Source organism: Rosa chinensis, chromosome 6 (assembly GCF_002994745.2).
Source record: "Rosa chinensis cultivar Old Blush chromosome 6, RchiOBHm-V2, whole genome shotgun sequence".
Classification (NCBI taxonomy): Eukaryota; Viridiplantae; Streptophyta; class Magnoliopsida; order Rosales; family Rosaceae; genus Rosa; species Rosa chinensis.
In genome coordinates, this window is record NC_037093.1 from 12,551,570 (window position 1) to 12,575,829 (window position 24,260).

General features: G+C 35.8%; 2 protein-coding genes and 1 long non-coding RNA gene across 27 annotated transcripts in view; 1 reads left to right on the forward strand and 2 right to left on the reverse strand.

Moving 5' to 3' along the window:
• Positions 1 to 19,776, reverse strand: part of LOC112169838 (alpha-amylase) — a 50,306-nt gene extending 30,530 nt beyond the window's left edge. The window contains exon 1 of the mRNA XM_024306900.2: positions 19,698 to 19,776. The gene's annotated coding sequence lies outside the window, so the exon portion shown is untranslated. The remainder of the gene's footprint in view (positions 1 to 19,697) is intronic.
• Positions 3,888 to 15,050, forward strand: LOC112169841. Of its 23 annotated transcripts, XR_005802200.1 has the most exons (16): positions 3,979 to 4,117; positions 4,274 to 4,339; positions 5,204 to 5,366; positions 5,487 to 5,611; positions 6,299 to 6,415; positions 6,558 to 6,646; positions 6,735 to 6,821; positions 7,798 to 7,925; positions 9,115 to 9,140; positions 9,487 to 9,541; positions 10,513 to 10,591; positions 10,913 to 12,030; positions 12,866 to 12,996; positions 13,915 to 13,964; positions 14,317 to 14,382; positions 14,766 to 15,050. It is a non-coding gene; the product is annotated as an uncharacterized LOC112169841 (long non-coding RNA). The 23 variants fall into 23 exon arrangements; XR_005802188.1 differs by adding an exon at positions 3,888 to 3,971 and having other exon boundaries at positions 4,050 to 4,117; positions 7,798 to 9,541; XR_005802193.1 differs by having other exon boundaries at positions 7,798 to 9,541; positions 10,913 to 11,117; positions 11,765 to 12,030.
• Positions 17,359 to 19,829, reverse strand: LOC112169837 (alpha-amylase). Of its 3 annotated transcripts, none has more exons than XM_040509438.1 (4): positions 19,730 to 19,829; positions 19,382 to 19,511; positions 17,879 to 18,681; positions 17,359 to 17,725 (listed from the first exon to the last, which is right to left on the reverse strand). In XM_040509438.1, the coding sequence occupies exons 1-4, from the start codon at positions 19,763 to 19,765 to the stop codon at positions 17,468 to 17,470; spliced, it is 1,227 nt and encodes a 408-aa protein (XP_040365372.1). In that variant the 5' UTR covers positions 19,766 to 19,829; the 3' UTR covers positions 17,359 to 17,467. The 3 variants fall into 3 exon arrangements, with proteins under 3 accessions (XP_040365372.1, XP_040365371.1, XP_024162667.1); XM_040509437.1 differs by having other exon boundaries at positions 19,673 to 19,822; XM_024306899.2 differs by having other exon boundaries at positions 19,584 to 19,797.
• Positions 19,830 to 24,260: the final 4,431 nt, after the last annotated feature.

The following is a 24,260-nucleotide window of genomic DNA, read 5'->3' on the forward strand; positions in this document are numbered from 1 at the left end:
GTGGTGGTCTTACCCCCTACAAACCAAAATTCGAACCCATACTCCAAATCAAGCAACAAGAAGAATTACTTGTTGAAGAATCCTCTGAAGAAGAGGAAACTAGTGAAGAAGAAGAAGAAGCTAGTTTCATCCATGAGCAAGCTAGTTTCATCCATGAGCACAACCTCAAGCACTTTCAGAATAAGCTTGAGTCTCAGAAAATTCCCACTCTCGAAGGAATCAAGAAACTACTCGAACAAAATATCGATGTAGACCCTCAGAAGTTTTGGGAAAAAGACCCAGTGGTCTGTGAATTAAGATTACATGACATGAATGCCATCTGTCATGTCAAAGCCATTCCTCACTACAAAGAGGAAGATCAGAAGGAATTCAGAAAAGATATTGAAGATCTCCTGAAAAAGAGATTGATTCAACCTTCCACTAGTCCTCATCATGCTCCAGCATTCTACGTGAGAAATCATGCAGAAAACCTAAGAGGAAAAGCTAGAATGGTTATTGACTACAGAGACGTCAATAAGAAGACTGTCAAAGACGGTTATCAAATTGCTCAAGTAAGAGTATTGATTAACCAGCTCAGAGGAGCCAAAGTCTTTTCAAAATTCGATGCAAAGTCGGGTTTCTGGCAGGTCAAGATGCATCCTGAGAGCATTCCTCTCACTGCATTTGGAACACCACAAGGCCATTACGAATGGTTAGTAATGCCCTTTGGTCTAAAGCAAGCTCCCTCGATCTTCCAAAGAAAGATGGACAACATCTTCAAGCATGTAGCGGAGTTCTGTGTCGTCTACATAGATGACATCCTGGTCTTCTCCAAAAACAGAGAAGAACACATGAGACACCTCCATGAGGTAGTAAAGCTGATAGTTCAGCATGGGATTATCCTAGGAGAAAAGAAAATCTTCTTTATCCTCGATGAAGTTGATTTCCTAGGAATTAACATCAAGAATGGAGTCATAAAACTCCAACCCCATATCCTTGAGAAGATCTGGAAATTTCCAGATAGAATTCCTGATGCTAAGAGTCTAGAGAGATTCCTTGGTGTCATAAACTATGGGAGAGATTTCATTCCCAAAATCTCGGGGTTAACAGCAATGTTATCTCCTAAGACAAGTTCCAAAAGAAAATGGAACTTCACAGAAGATGATGAAAAGATAGTGAAGCAGATAAAAAATCTCTGCAAAAACCTCCCTCCTCTTCAACAACCAGAAGAAAATGATGAAATTATTCTCCAGACAGATGCGAGCGATAATTATTGGTCTGGTGTGGTTCTGGCAAAAACGCCTGGAACTAACATTGAAAAGATCTGCAAATTTTGTAGTGGCAAATTCAGCCCTGCAGAACTGAATTATCCCACAGGGGAAAAAGAAATTTTGGCTGTCAAGAAAACGATTTTAAATTCTCCAGCTTTTCTTGGAAAACCCTTTACTGTCCGCACCGATTGTGCCAGAGTAAAGAATTTCAAAAATTTCAAACTTGATAAAGCTGCTGATAGAGGGAGATTAGCAAACTGGCAATTATTTCTTAACCAATATGATTATAATGTTGAATTAATTGCAGGTAACAAGAATTATCTTCCAGACGCATTGACCAGGGAAATGGCAATGTTCAACCAAAGAGAAGACGACGAAGGTCGTAATCCCAGAAGCAGAAGAACTGGGAAAGAACATGAACCTCAAGAAGATCCTATGGAAACCAAAGAAAAGGTTCTTAAAAGGTTTCTGCTAAGTCCTAAAGGATTAGCCTCAACTGACCAATCCCAGGGTAAAGGATTGGCTAGCCCGTCTCAAACGGCAGACGGTAAAGGCTCATCAAGACCGTTGATGGCTGCTGCTTTGCCAAAAAGCAGACCAACTCCAACTGGAGTCATAAATGTTTTTAATTATGAATTAAGAACTTTTGATACTCCTGTGTTCAGAACTGGCAGGAGACTTGCTTATCACCAGAAGGCAATCCTAGATAATCTCTTATTTGCCTTTCAAGAAAGAAGCAGTGGTCTAATGTTCCCGGCACTCTTTGCACTAGCTGAAGAACTATATGAGAATGCCAGACCACAATTTGAAGAAAGTCATATACAGCAGAGTGCTGTAAGAAAAGAAAAATTTCTCTTCCTTGAAAGTCCAGAAAGTGCTAGGGTTCCTATCATGGCACTCAATGAATCAGACTGGCATGAATTCCATAGTCTGATAGGAAGACATAATCCAGAAGACCTAGTTCCTCCAACTCTCTTTATTGTTTCAGGTCCTTATGTTGGAAGATACCTGGTTAATGTTCAGAGTGAACATCCTCAAGAACACAAGCTTTGGCTTGTTGAAAATGGTTTTGTCCATAATCTGTGGACTAAAACAAATGATGATCTAAAAGGTTTGCCGCCTATCATTGTCAACACAGTCAAAAATGTAAGAAAGAAGGACTGTATGCTTCGACTGAAGTTCAGATCCACTCCTCCAGAATGGATCCAGAAGGCAAACGGTGAAATTGAATATATTCCTCCTTATCATTATGTAAGAATTATTCAAAGGAAATATCTTCAACCAGCCTGTGTAGGATACAATGGCCAGCCAAACTCAAGCATCCCATGGATGAAGGCCATGACTCTAGAATATATCAAAAAGATCATCTCTGAAGATACCTACAATACCTTCCTGGCAGCAGGAGAGAAAATTATCATCACTGCTTACGATCATCCTGACGTAGTCAGCAGTGACTTATTCCTATCTCTTACTAGAAAGGAGATAGATTCGACACTGGCATGCTTATGATGGGTGGAAAAGCTTGAAACAGACAACCATTACAAGATGTATGTTGATACAGATGTCGAAGACAATACAACAACAGCAAGGATGGCCCAGGAAGATAACGACTCATTTGTCCTCGGTCACAACTCAGAAACTGACGAGAACATGTGAAGCAGCAGGTGTAGAAAACACCGAAAGTTCTTTTGGACTCTTCCCAAAAGTGACTTTTGCTTTTCAAAAAGCAGGTGAAAAACATTTCACCTAAAAGAATCTGCTTTTCCCCTGTCGACCTCCACCAGCAGGAGCACTAAGGAAAGCAGGAAATCACGGAGTCGTTCTGTACATTTTGTTGTTTTGAATTGTAATTTGAGTTCCGCTCCCTATATAAGGAGCTTTAGCTTCCCTTAGAAGGCATTCGAAAAATTTCGATATCAGTTCAGATTAGTTCTAGTAGCAGAGTGATTTTTCCTTCCTGCCTGTGTGAAGAAGTGTGCTTTCATTTCAAGTAAGTACTGTAATCATTCTTATGGATAGCTAAACAGCTTCTTAGCTGTTTACCTGAGAATGAGGCTCTGAAATTTTAGCTTTGTAATTATGTTTATATAAATAATTTCAGTGTGTTCACCCACTTCATCAGTTTTTAAGTGTTAGCAAGTCAAGTTTTCTGTTATGTTCTTATCTTTAATCATGTTCAGCCAGTATCTTATACTTTCTTTAAGTTCAGAATTCCTGGTTTTTTAGAAAAAACTTGCCACAGCTTAGGATTGAAACAAGCAGCAGTGATTCCGCCTGTTAAATCAACCGTTAGGTGAAAAACTTGGGCATGTTGAAGGCTAGTTTTGTTTTTTTCAGAAGTTAGAACAGGATTTTCTAAGAAAAAATGAGTTTTGGACCCAAAAAGTCAGCATAGGATACACTAGGCACTACTTAGAAAGGACTACCCTTATGAGTCTTTTCACCTAAAAGTTGTGTAAATGGGCAAAATACAAGGATGATGGATTGAATGGGCAAAATACCATGAGTTTTTGGGCAAACGGGCACAACCCCTTATTATTATTATACATACATCTAAAGCTGAAAACACTGTTTATAGCATTGTTCCTAGACACTGTTCATTCGAATTGGCGGTTTTGCCCTCGCTTGAAATTTTTTTGCAGCTGTGCCACTGCTTTCCCTTTGGCTGTTTACCTGATTGCCTTCTATACATCAATTTGGAACCACTGCTTACCAAGAAAGGTGATCCTTCTAATTCTTGGTTTGAATTCTATTCGTTAATGGGTTTAATTAAAACTAAAGTGGAAATCTGATATTAAGGAAGAATTGTCGTTGGAGTGGTGTATATACAACGAGCTTGCTTCACAAAGGATTTATGCGATAGCCAGGTGAGCTAGAATCCACCATCATATATTAATTATGATGATTCTGTAAAAGTGGGGAAACTGTGCTCCTCTTTTTCTCTTTTACCAATTTGTATTTTCGGTTTATTATTTTGGTGCTTTGTCCTTTGTTATCTGGTTGCCTTTATTTTCTGGGTACAGGATTAGACGAACTTCACTTGCGGGAAGCTCAACTTCAAGTTCAGCACTTGGATGTAATGTAAATGAGTAAGAGCTTTTCTTTATTATGTAACCTTTCTGCTGACGATGGTGATTAGCCTTAAATTGTTCATAAGCTGAATCCATTTTTTTTATGAAGATTCCAGTTTTGGAAGTTTTTGTCTTCTATTGTTTTTGTTACTTCTTATATGCTTTGGTTTTTGCTTGGTTTTTTTGTTGTTATTGATTTTCAATTGATATGGATTTTTATGTTTTAGCAATTTTGTTTATCTTCCACTTTGGAGTTTGGCTGATTAATTGGAAACATGTCAAGCTATGTTTCTAATGTTTAACAATTTGAAGCTCACTTTGATTCTCCTGTGATTTTATTTTGTGGGTGTTGTTTGATTTTTTTTTTTTTTTTGTTTTCTTTGGAGTTTTGTTGTGGGTGTGGGTTTGATTCTTTGATTGATTTGGTATTGATTTTGAGCCCTTTACTGGGATTGTCTACTGTTTTGTGTTGAATCAGCTTATTTATCTTCTGGTATAAGTGTAAGGTTTGTTTTTGATTGGTGGATAGGTCTTTGATTTACTCAAGGATTAGTGTTTTAGTTGTTTGCTGTCGATATAGAGCCATAAAAGTAAATGTCTGGATCAAAGTTTTGACATTTGTTCGTAACGGTTTGTTTGTTTTGTTTAGAGTGTGCATGATGATTTGAACTGTTTGCGTGTTACTGAATTAGTCTACTCTATTTATAACTTGAGGACTGAAAATTTAGTTGACAAGATGTTGATGGCAGTGGTGAGATTAAGTGGTGGCTTATGCTTTACTAGAGCCTTGAATGTGAAAACTGTAGATAAATTGGTTTGCTTCAATTTTTGAAGAAGTTTCTGCTGTGCCTTTTGTTAATTGAATTATGTGTACTCATGCAGAGGTTCAGAAATTTGGTGAGATTGCAAAACAACCTATGTCGGAAGGTGATAATTCCGCAAAGTCTGTTGACCGCAAATTATCATATCGATTGTTTTACCTCAATGTAATTTTTTCGTAGACTGAGTTCAACTGAATGATATCATTAATGACATATCAGACAAGGTATGTTGCTGCATTCCCTTAGTCATCGGATTTCTTGATAAATATTAACGCTTACTGTATCATTTTTGATTTACCTGAATAAATACTTTTCAATGTATTTGGTGTATGATTATATCACAGAGCTCAACTCATATATATCATATGAGCAATTGAAGAGTGAACGAGGAAGCCATGGATTGGAGAGTGATTACTATTTACTGGCATTGAACTTTTCCCTCAACGAATGAGCTTTTCCTCTGTAAAGGGTCTGATTCTCAATTTCTAATCTCTATTTATGGCGTCATTGTTATTGTTAATAATGGAATATGCAATAGTTTATATGAATAATATATGAAGCTGTAGTGTTTTTTTTTTTTTCCAGATGACTGCATTAATCTTAGTCATATCATGACTGCATGCATTCTATGATTTTGATCTTCTATATATTAGTTTCAAGAAATTTATGATAGCACCTGAAATTAGGGTAGTGCTTTTTTTTCGATGTGTTTATTCGGTTTTGTTTATTATGTCTGTGTCCTGTGTCCATTAGGTGTGTAACAATTAGAGACTGCCTGTAAGTAAGCTTACATCTTACTGATCAGTATAATATATGCTTATCTTCTTATAAATTTTCATTATCTGCTGTAAGGTTTATTTGCATTTGGAGTCTCAAGTTAGGCAAAAGATAGTGTGATCAGAATACTGTGTGATGGGCATGATCAAACACCAGATATTAGGAGAGAATAACTATAAGCCTGAGTGATGATAATAAATTTCAAAAATAGGAGCAGGCAAGTGGAGGGAGGAAAGAGGGAAAGAATCCAACATTTTCAAATAAGAAGAGTTACTTTAACCATTTTTTATTGAACATTAAAGGAGAAGATAAGCAAATTTTATAAAAGATTTGGAGTATTTCTTCTCCTTTATGTTCAAATTTTTTTGTTTTTGCACAGGCAGAAGCAATAATCAAAAACGAATATACATCACTACTTGGAGATGAGGCAAAGGGTTGGTTGGATACCACATATCTGTCCCAATCTGGCAATTTTCGTATCTCAAGAAGAAATAAGGTGATAGTGACTTGAATATCTAGCACGCTCTATATTCTAACTGTTGACTGCTTTATTTTATCCGACCATGTAGTGATGTATAGTTACTTAAAACTAAAATTCAGTTGCTCCTAGCTAAAAATATCGACAAATAACTTTGTAGTGCAGGGAACAACATTTGTTCTGCAAGAGAGAGCTGAACTTAGGCAAAGACTATTGTCAATCATGTCCACTGGTACAAGAGTTAAAGAGGTATATTTGTGAATCCAAATGTGTACTTTGTATGTCAAAACAACTTTTCTTGCTGATATGGTTTCTGGCTACCATATTAATACTGCAGGTAATCGAGGAGTTTATTTCCTTATATCAAAGTATAGGTGAATTGGAACTCCAAGAAGGGGAATGGGAAATGGTTTGGAGTTGACAGGTAATAAGAGTCATGTTCAAGTGAAGATTTACATAAATGTGATTACAAAAAGGTTATTTGTTTGTACTGGATTATCTAAAATCCTAAATGAAATGAAATAAAATAAAATAAAGAATGATGAAATATGTAAAATAGGTTGGTTTATAACTGCTTATAATTGATCTCAGCCCTAAGAGTTATGAGGAAAAGTGCATGCAGGCATGATGTCCTATCTGAGTTTAAGTCTTTAATATGATTTGAGTAATCGGAGTATTAACTGAGAGACTAGACAAAGTAGAGAAGTAGGGAGTTTGAAAAAGTAATCGGAGTATTGACAAAGAAGTTTGGCAATGCTTATTCCTGCCTCAAAGAAAGTTAAGCTTCAAATTTTTTTTTGGGGTCAGTTTTGCTAAGGTGGAAGCTGTTGTTTTTGTCAATGCTTTTGTTAGTTCATTTACGATTGATCAATAATTCATTTATGGTGTAGAAAACATATCTTACTTTCATTGGGTATCTGGCTATAGAAAGCTACGTAGTAACTCCCAAAGCATTCTGATGTCTGAAAATTAGAAGCCTTGCCTCAGGTGGATAAAGTAATTGTATTAAATTTGTAGAACTAAGCCTCACCTTGGTTAGATTAAGCTGCTTTTGTTCTCATCAGTTGAATGGGATATTAGGCAGTATTTGCTTTATCGTTTACTTCTCCGTTCATTTGGCTAAGCAGATAAGATACAATTGGTAGTAGATATCAGCATAACTATATGTGTCTTTCTACCTCTCTGGGTCATTTTTTCTAAATTTTTGTTTTTGTCTTTAAAGTGGTTCCCAGACAGAAGTATTGTGAATCCGTACACACAACTGTCAAAAGAAAGACAAAAGACAATGATGGTTGTCTGACGTAGTTTCTTTCACAAACATGCCTTCTTTTTCTACTATTGCTTTTGCATAACCATGCCATTTTCTTTTACAAACATTGATTCTTTGTGTTCATGCTAAGGTTATGTTTCTTTCCAAACAATAAGTTCGGTTCGGTTCAGTCTTGGTCTTTGCTGTGGTTCTTCGTGTCGCTTAGATTGATAGTGAGGGAGATTGTTGATCGGCATAGACAGTTTGGCGGCATAAAAGGTAACTTCTTTATGTAAATTTTTCGGTCACTTGTTGGGTACGGTCCTTCGTGTGTTTTTCATTCTTTCTTTTGTTAAAGGATCACCAAATTTCATATATACAGATCTGTATCTATGAATCCGTCAGTAAATAGTATTGGTGTGTTTTTCAATCATCAAATTAGATATTTGCTGATTCAGATCATGTTCTTCATGCCTTGGGAATCTTATTTCTTCACCATAAAATGAGATAGAATGTTCATGTAATAATTTACAGATTTCAGAAGTTGATATAGTTAGGTCAGATTTGCACATGACATATATAATCATCGATCATTTGTTTATCTATTTATTTGTTCTCTTTGTTTTTTGTGGGTAGTTCAATTTTTCATCTTTGATTTCTTTTCCTTCATGATATTAATTGTTGGTTGATGGTATATGTCAAGAAGGATGATATAACTATTTGACTTCTGGTGTTTTTTTAATTTCTATGATCATGAGTATGATCATGTTTGAGAACTTCAAAACTTTGAACCAAATGAAAGATTGTCCTTTAAATCTATTTTCATCCACCTTATGTTGGAACAAAAAAAAAAATCATAGGAACTGCGGGTAGCCCAAATGAACCAGCACCTGACACTCCCCATTGACACATTTCATATTTGTTGGAGCTATCCTCTCCTTTTGAAAATGGTTTGTAGTCATCTGCAATGTAATGTGCATGCTAGCATTGGGGTCTAGGTTTTGATCAGGTACTAGACAATAACTTTATAGGATTGTGGTGCTTTTTTGTAACAATATCTCTTTATTTGAAGCTATGATGAAATGCTTATGATATAGAGGGGCTCAATTTTATAGCGTGATCTAAGTTTTGAGAATTTGTATTTGACTTGATTCTTGGTATTAACCAGTTTACACTAGAATTTCACAAAGCTTGAATAATGATAACAATGAGAGCAAAGAACTGGTGCTCCCCAATTCCATTAAAAACCAGTGGAGTAATGGCTTTCATCACCATTAGTTTAATACTATTAAAATACTTATCTTCAATTAAATATATTAATCTCAGCCCCCAGCCTTAAAAACCAGTCGTGTGTGCAGCGATGGCTTTCATCACCATTAGTTTAATGCTATTAAAATACTGATCATGCTTATCTTCAACTAATTATTAAGATACTGATCATGCTATTTTACACTGATGGATGGACCAGAATAGTGGCGTTAGAAAGTAAAGCAGGTTTGAGTTTTAACCCTTTTTTATTTTATTAATCTGGTCTGTGGTAGTATGTAGTAGTACCTTTATTGAACTGAAGCATCACTGATGCAACAGCAGCAACTTCATAGGATTGTGGTGCCCTTTTGTAACAATATCTTTCTATTTGAAGGACAATACTTGCAGAACTGAAGAATAACTTTATAGGATTGTGGTGCTTTGTTGTAGCAATATCTTCTATTTGAAGCTATGATGAAATTTTCAGTCTAAAAGAAAGAAGATCAGCTTTGTTTCTTATTCTCTGCTACTTGACTTCAGTTATGTTGAGCTATTGGATTTTGTGTTTTACTGTTGTTGTGATTGTCACAAGTTTGGTTAGAAGCTGCGTTTTTTTCGTGCGGTCCGAGTCTTGGCCTCTGTGTCCGGTAAGGATTTGGTATGATTTTCTGTTTTCGATTTATGTTTTCGTGATTATACGTAACAATAAGAAGAAACAAGACTGCTTGCAGTATTTGGTGGTACAAAATCAGAAAATATTGGGGATATTACCTTTTGATTTATTGAACTTTTGTCATGATTGAGTTGCATATTATGATGTTCTTTCTGTTGTGATGTTATTTTATATTACTCATATTTTTAGAATTTGCAATCCATACATAATAACATCTACCTTTGGATTTCATAAAAGCTGAAAATTGTTCTGGTTTTCATCTTTTGATTTTAATGGTTTTCACACTTTACCGATATTGTATGCTTTTGAGATGAACTTTCAACCTCCCACTTTATTCTTTTCCCATGTTTGTAAAAAGTTTTTTTTTTTGGTTGTGAAATGGAGAATTTGTATATTACTTCATTGACTGTTAAGGATGAGCAAATGGGACGCAGCCACTGAGGTCAACATTCTGTCGGGAATGCCTCCGTTTGGGGTGTAACGTCGGAGCATTCATTTAGTTGTTTAGTTTCAAAGCCTTAGCTGAAAGATAACCAAATTAGGATAACAATAAAAAATTGTGTAACATTACTCTTCTCTTCAGCTTTATGTTTTGTGCTGCTGTTCTTTCATTCTAGGCTTTGAAGTAACTTAGCTTCTCAGGTATATACCTTTTCATAGGTTTCTGTCTCTTTCTGTGAATATGGTTTTCTATTCTTACTGCCTACATACTTCACTCAAACCTTTTGGTTGCTGATTTCATCTGAACCTTCATTTCAGTTCTTTTGGAAGGTTTGATTTCAGTCGATAATTTTTAAATCAATATGAACATGCTGATATATTTTCCAGCTCTTGGTTAGATTTATAGATAGGCTGTGAATGGTCTTTGATATGATCATTTCGTAATATGCAATTATGCATGTCGAATGTACAATCTCTAATGTGCTGCTACTTTTTTGCCGTCAGGTTGTTGCTGGGTTCTGAAGATCTTTGTTGGCAAAACGAATATCAATAGATATGGAAACTTGCTCAAACGCAGTGTCAGGTGGAATTTTCTATGTTATTTATTTTTTCATACAGTTATTTAGCTCTTCACCAAATAGCTATAAAGTTAATATTCAAATTTAAATTAAATGATTATAAATATTGATGTATAAAGTATCGTAAAAGCGCTGTGAAAAGGATTTTTATTGTACTATTGCAGAAACTACAATAATCAAGATTGTTATTATTTTCATAATGGTTGTTAATATTGTCATCAACTCAGTTGTTCTCTTCATTTTGTTTCAATTAGCTAGCAGACTAACACAAGATCCGAATTCTGCATTTTCTTCTTCTCAATATTTTTCCCCCTCTTTGTTTGTAGATCCAATGCCTAAGCGGAGAAAAAGTTAAGAGAGATTTACTTTTGCAAAATGCTGAAAGTGTTGATAAACGCAAACGAAGAAGGACTACATCTGCTGAAACAAGCTGCAATTCTGGTCCGAGTATGTCCAACATTCAAGAAGTTGAAAATGTCGTTTCACATGAACACAGCATTGGACAAGCGTCATATGAAAGAAACAGGCATGGTATGGGTCTTAACATTTTGTTAATCCTACACTTATCTTCGAACATAATAATTTCATTCCCTATTTGATGTCTTGATTGACCTAAAGCCAAAAAAGACAGTACCTCAATTTGTATCCCTTCCAGCTTGCCACTTCTCTCTTTCTGAGTTATTAACTACTTTATTCTACTTTTTATCTTGATAAAAACAGTTTCCAAAATTAACTTTACTACCTGCCAGAACCAAAGTTCTTTGTAAAGTTGTAAGTTGTTGAATTGCTCCTCTAATTTCTGCTTCTGCCAGACACTTCAATCAAATCTGTATATAGACAACCTGTATATATATTCCCATTTTTTCCACAACATTTTTCCTCATGTGTATTTCCACCTTTCTTTACTCTTCTATAATTTCTTTTGACAGCTTCTAACACATAACAATCTCCTGTATATATATTCCCATTTTTTCCAAAACATTTTTCCTCATGTGTATTTCCACCTTTCTTTACTCTTCTATAACTTATTTTGACAGCTTCTAACACATAACAATCTCTTAATGAACGTTCCTTTCACTCACAAACAATCAACAATCAGTTCCCGCGGCAACGCGCGGGCCTAACTTCCTAGTTCTACATATACTAAATGTGGTTGCCCTGTTCATCACTGTTCATAGGACAGTGGAGTGACGGTTTTACCCTCCATTTTTCTGCTGTCGTTCAAAAAGCTTCTCATACGTTTTTGCCCTCCTTTTTTCCCCCTGCTGTTCTACAAGTTTCCCTATTGTTCTACAAGCTTTTCTCATTCGATTGTTGCCGACGAAATAATTTAGAGAGAGAGAGTGTGTGTGTTTGTTCGCTTTGCAAGAAGAGATAGACAGATCGGTTGTTGCTGTGATTGACAGTTGTGTCAGTCAGAGCCAGGATCTTCGATCTAATCTTGGTGCGTTTCTCTTATCTTTATCACTTTCTGTTTCTGATTTAGGGTTTCGGAAAGATTTACGGCTTTAATTTTATTTGATTAGCTTTTAGGGTTAGGGTTACTGTATTGGGGGTTTTCTTGGGTGATTGAATTTGATTCTCTCATTTCAGAATTTCGATTTCGGGTTTGTTGATAGTTAATTTCAGTTAGTCATTTTGCTGTGTTTATGCTTAATTGAAGAATTGGCTAATATGATTGATTGAAATGAACCTTTTGTTTCCAGATTTTTTTTTTGTTTTGTTTCCAGATTTTTTTTATTATTTATTATTTTTTATCTTTATCGCTTTCTGTTTGTGATTAAGAGTTTTGGAAATTGGGAATTGAGTGTTTTTGGGTTGGGTTGTTTGATTAGGTTTTGGGGTTTGGGTTATTGAATTTGGGGTTTTCTTGGGTGACCCTCCCTAAAGCTTAATATCACTGCAAAGCACTCGATATATATATATATATATATATATATATTTTTTTTTGGATTGATTATTGGATGGCATCAGAAACTATGATAAGGTTCCAAGATCCAACAGGTTTCGTTTTCAATCTGACTCATCTTTGTTATTATTTAGTAAATTGTCACTGGTTTCCATTAGTAGAAGATATCAGTTACCATTTTCCAGCAAACCATGTTGTTATCTTATTTTTGTTGTATGAATTCTTGATATCTAAGCTACAGAATTATTAAAACCATACCTAACAAATCAATATAGATGGGTCCTACTATACCTTTTTATGTATGTGGAGAGCAGCTTTCTTCTAAAGGTTAAATCCTTTGTCTGACATTTCCGTTTGCCTTATTGTGCAGGCCAAATAAAGGAGGTACTTCTAAGTTAGAGTGAAAGATCAGTTGATTAATTGAGTTATGAAGAAAGGGTTCTAGGTTCTGGACTGTATTCTGGTCACTGAGTTTGCAAACTCTCCTACTCCTTGCTGCAGGTAAATTTAGCTCAGTTTAGTTACTTTTGTTCAGTTTTCTGATCATTTTTGTTTATTGTTCATTTCCCTCCTCTTTTTCTGTTAAGCTTTGATGAATACTAACATTGAATAGAGTCCAGAAATATACTTCATTTCAAATTCATTGATCTCACATAGAGCCTGTGAGATCGCTGGACAGTTAGTTTATTGTTTGAATGCCTTTCTTCCTCAAAATGCGATATCTTCTCAAACTAAGGGGCAGAAAAAAGAGCTTCATTCTTGCCATCGCTGCATTTAGGATTGCAGGACTCTTTGCTTTATGTTAGGATATTTCTGCTCGGGTTTGTGATCACCTTTGAGTTATGTTATCAAGTGTTTTGAACCAAAGAACATGCACAGATGTAGTTTGCTTAAAATCTGACACTAGAAACTATTGTATTATACTTTGGTTTGCATGATTGTAAACATCATTTGAAGGATTAGACATCTATTAAACAACACCAACAATCTATATTAGTTGCCAGATAAGACTGAAGCATATTTCAAACTCAGAATCTATTAAAGGGCTGCAAGTCTGGTTTTTTTCCTTCTTTTCAGAGTTATTTACTTTCAATTTGTGAAATTGGATGCTTCTCTTTTTCAATTTCTCCTTCTTATGGAATTAAAAATTCAATATATCTGTTTGAACTTGAGTCAGAATAGGAAGATCATATTACTCTACCAAAACTCACAAACTCTGCCTACTTTTTGTATCTTCTGCTAATGATTATTACTGGGATTTTACTTTGCTTCTTAATGTCATACTAAAAGGTCAATTTAGTACTAAGCTCTTAAAATTTGATTTGAGTATCTCCTATACTACAGTTCATAGTACAAATCAAAAAGAGAAAAAAAGCTAATATGTAACTTATACACTCTTTAATTATTATTTTGTCTCAGGGAGCGTAAACTTCACCAAGAGTGCTGCAACATAGAACGCCAAATTTGAGGTAATCCCTTTTTCTCCATTATCCAATTCATTATTCCAACTAAAGTACTACTCTTTAATTTTGCTCTATGTTTTGTTATCTTCAACTTTCGCTGGTTAGGTACCTGCTAATTAAGTATCTTTTCTGTGAACTTTGGGACTCCATTTTTTACAAGAAGAAAACATATTGAAGTTACATATCACTGTTAAAATCAGAGGAATTGGAGAACTACATGTGGGATCAGTTAAAAAGTTTCTAAAACTCAATCAACCATCAAAATTATTAGACCTTGGTTGTCTTATTTACACTTTTGTTCAATATTAGTCTTTTTTTTTTTTTTTTTTTAACTTTCGTTTAATATCAATGTCCAAAGCAAGTACCAGAGATGACCCGAACAAACAGAGTGCACTAAGTATACCTTGAGACTGATGAACTCAAGGTATTTCTCATTTCTTTTACTTGGGATACTTTCTTCAATTTGCATATGATAATTTTTTTTTCTATACTTTCTACAGTGCTCATATCCAATTCAATTTCGATGAGTATGATTGAGAACTACTTTTTAAAGTTTTTTGGAGTCTATAAAACAAAAATAAGATGTGATCCATACTTTATTTAATGACCTTGCACGTTGTATATTTTAAAAAGCAATTCAATGATCAGGGTTATGTCAAACTAATAAATGAAAATCCCATTGTCATGGTTACCGCCCCACTTTACTCTTTGCAGTAACTTCTATCACCACATGCTTAGCATTTCCTTAAAGCGCGGGTAATCTAGATCAGTTACTAACTCATTAAATTGTGCTATCTTAATCTGCAGTGGGGTTTTGGGCTGTGGGGACCGCCAAGAGCATGTTGGAGGTATAGGCCATGCTAGAGATGTGTGTCTCAATTTATATTAGATCTTCTGTAATGTCAAGAAAGTGTTGTGCAGGGTTTGTTAATTGAATTGTATAAGAATAAGGATTCTATCCTTGGGTTACTTAAAAATAAATTTTCAGATAATATAATTACTGAAATTGAATATTATAAGCAGCACGGGGTTTTGTAAACTTAAAACTTGTAAGCAGTATATATGGTTTACCTGATCTTATATCTTCTCCAACTTTTCCTCTGTTATTCAGTTTTCGCCTAATCATTGAGTATATCATAACCCACTAGTATATGTGGAACACAAGCAGCGTCAGTAACCTCGTATTGAACACATAGTACAGTGTTATATGAGAGGACTTTTGACAAATCCAAGTGCTTAACAAGGTCGTAGCTGTAAAAAAGCAACCATCAGAACAGATGAGTGCTAGGAGCCACCGTACATCTATATGTGGTATAATAAAATGATTTACCATGAGAGCAGACCTTGATGAGCTTATGACCCAAAACTCCAAAAGGAGAAGTATATCAACCGCAGTATGAGCCATGAAACAGCAAAACATCCAAAGAACACACTTGCTGCAAGCTCCTTCTCGGAATATTTGAAGACCTTGGCAGCTTCCATGAATACATCACTCCCATCATGCAGGGCAAGAATGATTGAGCCAATCCGGAAAAAGCTGCAAGCCGACAGTGTGTTACTTTTAGTCTTAGTTGATTGTTTCAAGTGAAACTGATTTAATACATGTACAAACCAAGATAATTTTGAGTATATTGGGCAGCGATATGGATATCACTTGGCTACTGCATATCAGATTGGAGATAACATAGGACCATTTTAGGACTAATTATTTTGCCCATTTTTTCTTGCAGGCATAACATAAGACCCATTAGGGGAAGAGTTAGATAATTGCCTGATGAGCTTTAAATTAAAGATTGATTTGACTGAGGCAGTTATAAATTCATGATGATGTAGTTTTCATTATTGTTGCATTCGATCTGCACTTCTTTATAGATCTATCATTAGTTGATATTATCACTTTTAACTTCAATATAAACATTAGCATCATTTTAATTGTTTTAGTATCAACTTCACTATTATCCAGATTACCTGCAAACATTGCAAGTTTGCAACCCTTCTGATATATGCTTCAAGAAGACGCGAATAACATTTGATGAATTTTAACTAGTTGGACATGACCCAAAATTACCTGGAAAGCTTTATTACTTGCTTTCCAGAGCTATACTTGCTTGTTTTGGCTTTGGAAGTTTTGCTCTGTTTAGTTATGTGATTTCTTGCATTCTTTATGTTGCTCTGTTTTTTTATATATCTTGCATGTCTGAGAAGAAAGGGGAAGTTCTTTCGATTCAATACCATGTCAAGACCTGTAGACGCTTTTCCCATTAATTGATCCACGGTCCACTGTTTTACAGTATTAGAATTCAACATACAAAATGTTAGCAACAATTATCCAAGAAACAGAACTCTTACATTGCAGTCCTTCATATATAAACAAGAAGAAGCCGAATATCATTTGACGGATTTTAACATGGTTTCACAGCTAAGTGACCCAAAACTACATCAGGTGGTGTTGCCGTTGCTTCATCCAGATCGATGATGAGGACCAAACCCAACTTGGAGGTGGTCGTTAATAACGAACGCATGCAGGTGAATTCATACGTTAATGGTAGTATTCGATCAGTCAATGATTCCAATTTTATAATCAATCGTTAGACTGCAGTCTATGAAGTTATGAAACCAGTAAAAGAACCCCAACTGCATCCATACGTTCCTGTTTTATTAATCAAAAACCACACAATTGAAGGACTCCATTAAAATTGTTCAAACACAGGCCAAGTGCTAATCCGCTGCCCATTTATTTACTTAATTAAACACAGAGATGACTTCTACATAAACATGTGAACCCACTCGAGTCTCAAGTCTCAAATCTCAACCAGCTGGCCGGTGATCATACGTCAATTATAGTTTGGAAAAATTTGATAAAGCCACAAAGATACAGGAAATCAGATCATCAAGGAAAAACCACAGAAATTTCAAAGTGGAACTGGAACATAAGTGCTCATCGTTCATCACTCTTGCTCTGCTTTTTCACACAAAGCAGAACATTAGTCTTGGTAAAAAGAGATGGAGTCTAACTTGATCATAGCTCAGAGAAAATGGATATTGGTTCAATCTCTAATAGTGGAAACATCAGATAACATGTGGTGGAGGGATCCTTCGGAGAAGAAGTAATAGAATTGAATTGAAGAAAGTAAGTAGTTAAAGCAGTTCTTAAGAGATTGTCCTGTGTTCCACTAGTCGTCAACTTGGTTGTTGATATTCAACTTGGTAAGCCAATTCGGAAGACCAAATTTTCCCAAGAGATTATTTTCATTTCTTGTCTGGATTTGGTTATTTACGATCATTCCAGATGAGTTGATATCTTCTGATGTATTACAAATTGTTCAAATTCTTCAGTTAATGAACCCGGATTGAAGCTAATATAAGAACACGGTAATATAATGTAAAATTTAGCTGTGGCTATGATAAAGACTAATTTATTCTAAACTGAAACCCGCGGCTCCAATAAGGCTATAGGCTTGCTTTACCTTTGCATTACTTTATTAATTCATTGCTTACAAACAAGATCTTCATGCTGTTTTCTCCCAAACACAATAGCTCATTCCAGAAGTTGCAATTTTGAATGTTGTTGGAGGTACAAATTCGCTAACATCAAATCGCATACCAATCTTCATTATGATTTTGTCATCTATAGAAGCTACATAGACATCTGGATCAGCTGCTAGGATACGCACCACACTGTCGGGTTTGATCCCATTCCTGGACCTAATCACAGTGAGATTCGAGATCTGCTCTTTCAATCTCCAGTCAAAGAAATGATCATAGAACTGTTGCAAGATGTACAAAAAATTATTAGAATAATGGACCACAAGTGATAAAACTATGAACATGCACTTTCACTTGAGCTATAGCAACCTGATCTCATGACTATGTCACTTTAGTTTGTGAGAAGACGAATTAAGATAAAAAAAAGGACTTACTATCGATGGGATCCCTGGATGAGTAAGAATGTAAGCATATCCCTGAATGACTTCATCTGATGGAAATGGCCACAACTTTTGTGTGGAACCTGTATCATGATTGTCTATGAAAGTCACACTATTGCGTGGCGATATTCCAATCAATCCAGGAGGCCCTCCATTTGAGTCCTTCAACCTCCCCAGTTCACCTTGGACAGCAGCTTGAAGTATCCCTTTAGTTGTAAAATCAAATGCGGTAACCTCTCCTCCAGCATTCCCTATCCATCCAGCAAGCTCGTTGCGATGGTTGTCCTGGTTGTACTTGGGTTTCCCATCACTTTCATAAGCAAGGGAATTCCATAACTCTCCTACTGAGAAACTAGGCTTTGTGTTTGCTACATACAACTTGGTGAACTCTGGAGCATATCCCTTGACAAAATCAAATCTCCATCCGCTGAACCCAATTTCGGTCTTCAACCAATTCATCCAATCCGAGAGCTCATTCTGGACCCTTGAGTTTTTGTGATCAATGTCAGGAGCACCACCAAAGTCAGCTCCAGTGTCAGGGTTGCCCTTGCCATCAGAATATTTTGTGTCGTCGCTGCAAATAAGAGACGGGCCCCAATCAAGGCGATCATCGGGCGTTCCTCCTTCAAAAATGCACCATATTCCTCTCTCATCTTTCTTCTCTGCACATCTGTGGTTTATAACAATATCTGCTATGCTCTGTATCCCATTGTCATGGTAGGTTTTTACCAGTGCCTTTAATTCATCTTGGCTTCCATATTTTGATGCGAGATCATAGAGCCTACCAGGCATGTATCCTTCGAAAAAAGTTAAGAGTTCAACTAGTTGTATCAACATACACCAAAAATAAGGAGATATTTACAAGTCCACTTAAAAGGAAAAATAGCAAACCGGTTTGGTTAACAATTCGAATGCAAAAACTGAAAGAAAAAAAACTGTTTTCCGATTGCAATGTTAGTCGGTGCTATGAACTTCATAAGTTAAACTTTTTTGTTACTTTGACACAGAGATTCTAGCAATTGCTAAATGACGCAGGGTGTTAAGACACATGGACTAAATTAAAATGGCAAATTCAAGATACAGGTATCAAAAATGCAATTGTCCCTACTGGTTGATATATATATTTAATTACCAATTTTAAAGAAATATCATATAAACTATATATGGTGTAGGTATCTAGATGGCTCACAGATGAAATCTGCAACAAGCAGTTCATAAAATTGGAAAACTTGAAAAGGATGTTTGGGAAGTTTCCGAAGAAAGGCCTGTTTTTCAACTAGTTTCTCATTCATGTTATTACAAAACTACTATCCAACCAAATTTGCATCATTATTTAAATCCTATGTGTGTCAAAATTTTACAATATATCGTGGACATTGTGTACTAGTTCTGATCAGATCATCATTTTGCTCAGCAAGCTTAACCAAATTCTGGCTAGAGAACAGTAACAAATCAAGTACAAAAGAGAGTTTTGGGAAAGTAACAAAATATATATACCTTCATCTGAAATAGCATGAGAAGGTGGTGGAAGCCAAACGTGTGTAATTCCTGAAGAAGCTAGTTCAGCTGCAGACTGCTTCAAGATGTTGTACCATCCCCCCTTCTTTGCTGATTCCCAATTGAACCCCTGGGATCACCAACCAAAAAATAAAATAAAAAGGTTAACAGAGAGAGAGAGATGTGCTTCTTTGATCAGTACCTGAAATAGGATTTGGGAAGCAGTGAAGTTGGGTATGAAAATAATAGAGAGTAGGAAACAGAGGAGGGAAACTTCTAGTGAATTCATGCCTCTCCTGCTTTGGGATGAAGCAAAATATAGGGTTCGATCTGGCAACTAATCAACACCTGAGATTCGAGGAGTAATGAAAAATCAGCTTCCATTTGCGTCAATCAGCAGGCACCTCTAATTTCCAAGTATATGTTTTCCAGCCTAACGCTCATTTTTCCAAGTCAAGTTTTGGTGCAAGTCTTCCGTCTGTGGTGAAAGTCTTCGTCTTTTTGTTAATTGCCAAAAAAAAAAAAAAATTGGAACATCTTACAGTAAACGCTACGAAAAACCTGACACTGTTTTCGTCTACCAAAAGAGAAGTACATTTGTAGACCAACAGATGCCGTTAGGTTTTCTGTTAGATTGACCCCGTCAACTCGCATAGGATAGGAAAGATGAAACTGTTATTCCTGTTGTTACCAGAGGGGCGTTTAAAGGAAGAAGGAGGAAGGCATGTGCATCGAGGAAGAGAGCGGGTTTTCATCGGACTTGGCTACTATAGCCGAGCCCTTCGCTTCTTCCTCTACCTATCCAACAATAATAATTCAATTCAAATGCAAATGGGTTGTACCTTGTTGGGTGCTAATCACTCTTTCAATCCAAAACCCAGTCAAGTCTGCCTCTCTCTCTCTCTCTCTCTCAAACGACCTCCGCGTGCGTCTCCAATACTGGTCCTCTCTCTCTCAATCAAAACTTTCTCTTCTTTTTAGTCTTCCCAATCCGACACCATTAGAATTACGTATACGTGGTGCCTGACTTTCTCCGATGACGATAATCAAATAACTGCCTGGTTCTTTTCTCAAACAATCCCCACCCACTTTTTTCATCCTGCAACACTCTGCACGTGGTATCTCTCTCTCTCTCTCTCTCTCTCTCTCTCTCTCTCTCTCTCTCTCTTCCTCCTATTATCACCTGTTTTTGTAATATTTTGTTTGTGAAAGCCACTTGCTTCAGTTCCATTGAATTCTAATTTGGCTGAGCAATGTATATAAAACTCATGATCACTCAAGTACCCAATTTCAATTTACTTGTATTTCATCCATTTGCTCATAGTTTTATTGAGAATTGAGGTTTGGATTGCTGTGGGTTGTAGTTAGTTATACCGGAATTAGATTGTTAAGAGTTTGTGCTTTTATACTATGGTGTGCAATTCTGCTCTCAACTATTCTTGATTATGATGAAATTTCCATTCTAAAGAAACTTTCAGGTTTGCTCATATGCTTGATTTTGCAAAGAGGATATCTTGGTTTCATATTATTTATATTGGGATACTGGTAATGATTTTTGATACTTCTGCTCACATTCGAATTCTAGTGTTCTTAGCTGAAGTGTTAGAATTATATTTGTTTTGTTGAGAGGTCATGATTTGGACTCCAAATCAGTTCAAACTTGAAAAAATGATGGATGATACTGAATGTTTTTCATTTGTTGGCAGGATGGTAGTTTTAGGTTAATCTAGAACTTTGATTGCATGGACTTCTTGGACTTCTTATAATAAGTTCCAAGTTATTCAGTAGCAAGCAGCTTTGGAGGACAGTAAAAATAAGGTCAACTTACGTTTTACAGCCTTTGGAGGCTTGGATTGGAGCATTAGAATTTGAGATTGTATAGTTGAAAGCTCCTTTTAGTTGTATCTTGTATCTTCATATATCGGGGGTGGTTAATTTTCTAAAACTGGTTTAGGGGAAGTTTTTTCCAAATTTTTTTAGTCAGGTTGTTAGATTCTCTGGTTATGCATGTTAAGTTTTCAGGTCGATTGGCAAAGTTTTCAGGTTGCTACTTCACCTCAGATACCTGCAATTCCTCAAAACAACCTGCAAAAAAACAAAAAGGGGGGTTTTAATTTCCTCATTGTTGTTAAACAGATAATGTGTCCCTATACACTTGTGTATTTTCTTATTATCGATTAAAAAATAGAGTAACTTATGCAGCGATGGTATCAAATTACCTTCTCCTCCTTCTTCTCCTTCTGTTTTCTTTTTTCTTTTTCTTTTTCAACTTACTACTGAGATGCCATTTTGGTCATACACTTATTTATTTTTTGGTTTTGAATGGAAAAACCTGAAATCATGAGTCCTGTTTTTTAGTTACTCAATTTTACTTTCATTTTATTCATAGTTTTGTTAAACAGCGACAAGCGTGGCCTGTGGCCCACCATTATATCGATACAGTCCCAACTTAACCACCTATTAGGTGTTGGGTTTTAATGGGTTTTAATCACAAAAGGCCTCGGTACAATTGGGTGAGATCCACTCACTTATAAGTTATATTTTATTTATCACTTTTCCAATGTGGGATATTTCCTCTCCAACACGCCCCCTCACGTGCAACCTAGCTCTAGGTATGCACGTGGAATTAATTGACAAACCCGATTCCACATTGGAAATCGGGTCACAAGTCCCACATTAGAGACTTGACCAATCACATAACAATCCAACGCTCACATCGAACACCTTGGTAATAATCCAATCGGAAACTTCCGATGGCCAATTTAATGAACCCAAACTAGGTCCATGATTGGAGAGAAGATTGATGAATCAATTAATGAATGAACCCATATCCAGGTCCATGATGACGAAGCAATTGGAGAGACCTGCTCTGATACCATGTTAAATAGCGACAAGCGTGGCCCGTGGCCCACCATTGTACCGATACTGTCCCAACTTAACCACCTATTAGGTGTTGGGTTTTAATGAGTTTTAATCACAAAAGGCCTCGGTACAATTGGGTGAGATCCACTCACTTATAAGTTATATTTTATTTATCACTTTTCCAATGTGAGATCTTTCCTCTCCAACAAGTTTAACATTTACTAACTATTACTATATGGGTTGTTTCTCAGAATTTGTTAGGGTTGTGTTGTCACTAACTGATTTCAGGTTGATATATAAAGCTTTTCTGAAGTAGCTCAAACTGTTCCGGAGTTAATTTTTTGAACTTAGCTTTCATTTTGTTATTAAGATTTAGTTGTATTCAATTTAATTGTGATTTGTATTCTTATGGATTTTGTGGCAATTTTGGTTGAAAGAACAGGGAATGGTAAGAGACTTGGAAAGGGAGGATTTCATACATGAAAACTTTGGAAATGTTATCCCCTCAAGGCATGAAGTCCTGGATCCATCATTTTTCTTCTTCTTTTTTTCCCCATATAGGTAGGAACATAGGCGATAATGAAAGCAAAGAAGTCTACAATAGTTTCTTACTGAAAAACTGTCCGAGTTATATAACAGTAGATAGGCACAGATTGTGGTAGCTGTCAGAAAGTCATATATTTTCTCAATGGAACCAAATTGTTTATATAAGTGATATCGAACAAAATTAGACTGACAGGAGATAGAAAATTTGGTAAGATTTATGTGTCCTATAGAGGTTATGCTAATGGTTTCATCTATTCAAGATGTGTACAAGTGTAAGCTACACTCTATATTTAGCTTCATTTTATTGTCTGTTTCTATACTTCCTTGTGGGTGCTTCTTTGTTTAATCCTTCTTACAATTTGTTCTAATTTTTCTTTTCAATTAGTGTAATTGTAAATTTTCCCCTCTTTCTCTTAAGTGGGTGAGTAAATCCCCTATTCAATATTTGCATTCAGCATCATCTCATCAAGCTCTGCATGTAGCCTTGTGGGTTCTTTACTTTCTGTTTTACCAATTTGGAGTTAGCTCTATACTGCTGCTGCTAATAAAATGAAATTGAAAAACGAAACTTTTGCACCGGGATCTCTTAAAAGTTTACATTTTGAATCGTTAGATAATATCAGAGTATGTAGCGCGTACACAGTACACACATTGTACAGTACACACATATTGTAGCTACTGCTCTCTCATTCTATTGCTTAATCTACTTAATGAGGTTATGGAAAGGGATTCTCTTAGGATTGCAATATTTCCTAAAAATTTGTGGTACCTTTTGTCTGTTTTCAGTTTTTTGCTTTCTGTTCAGCGCACTTCTATGTTGGTTTTGATAAGACCACCTTTTAAATAGATTAAGAGATTAGTGGAGAAAAAAATACACTAGAAAAGACCACCTCTTGTTCGAGCCACTTAGAAAAGTGATGATCATCTCCATTTAGATATGCAGCTACAAACATTGATGCATATTTTCTCTTCATTATAGAATTTCATTCTAGGTTAATTGTTAGCTAGGTGGATGGGAATACTCGTAAAATAACACAAGAAAAGTACTAAGAATAGGTGTTCCACCTAAGAAGCTAGTCAATACATGCAATTTTTTTCTAGGTTAAATGTATACTGGACGTTGCTTGCTCAAAGTTCCGTTCGTGGAGCAATGGCAGGGTTCACAGGCTTTTTAGTTAGGTTTGTAGTTATCCTTTCTCTTACAAGTGTGTTTATCGTCACACTTGAATAGTTGAATGGTGGAAGCTTCTACTTTAACTTCATCGTCTTAGTATGTATCTCATTCAAAAAGTTGCTCTTAGAGTTTGAAGTTAAGACTCACATATTGATCTTTTTTTACTTTGATATATAGCATATTACTGAGAGCCAGAACTAGGCTGTGATTACCGATAGGATCTGGGCCACAACTCTTTTCTTCAACCAACCAACCGAGCTTCTTGAACCCCAAAAATGTTGATGAAGTCCAAAAAGA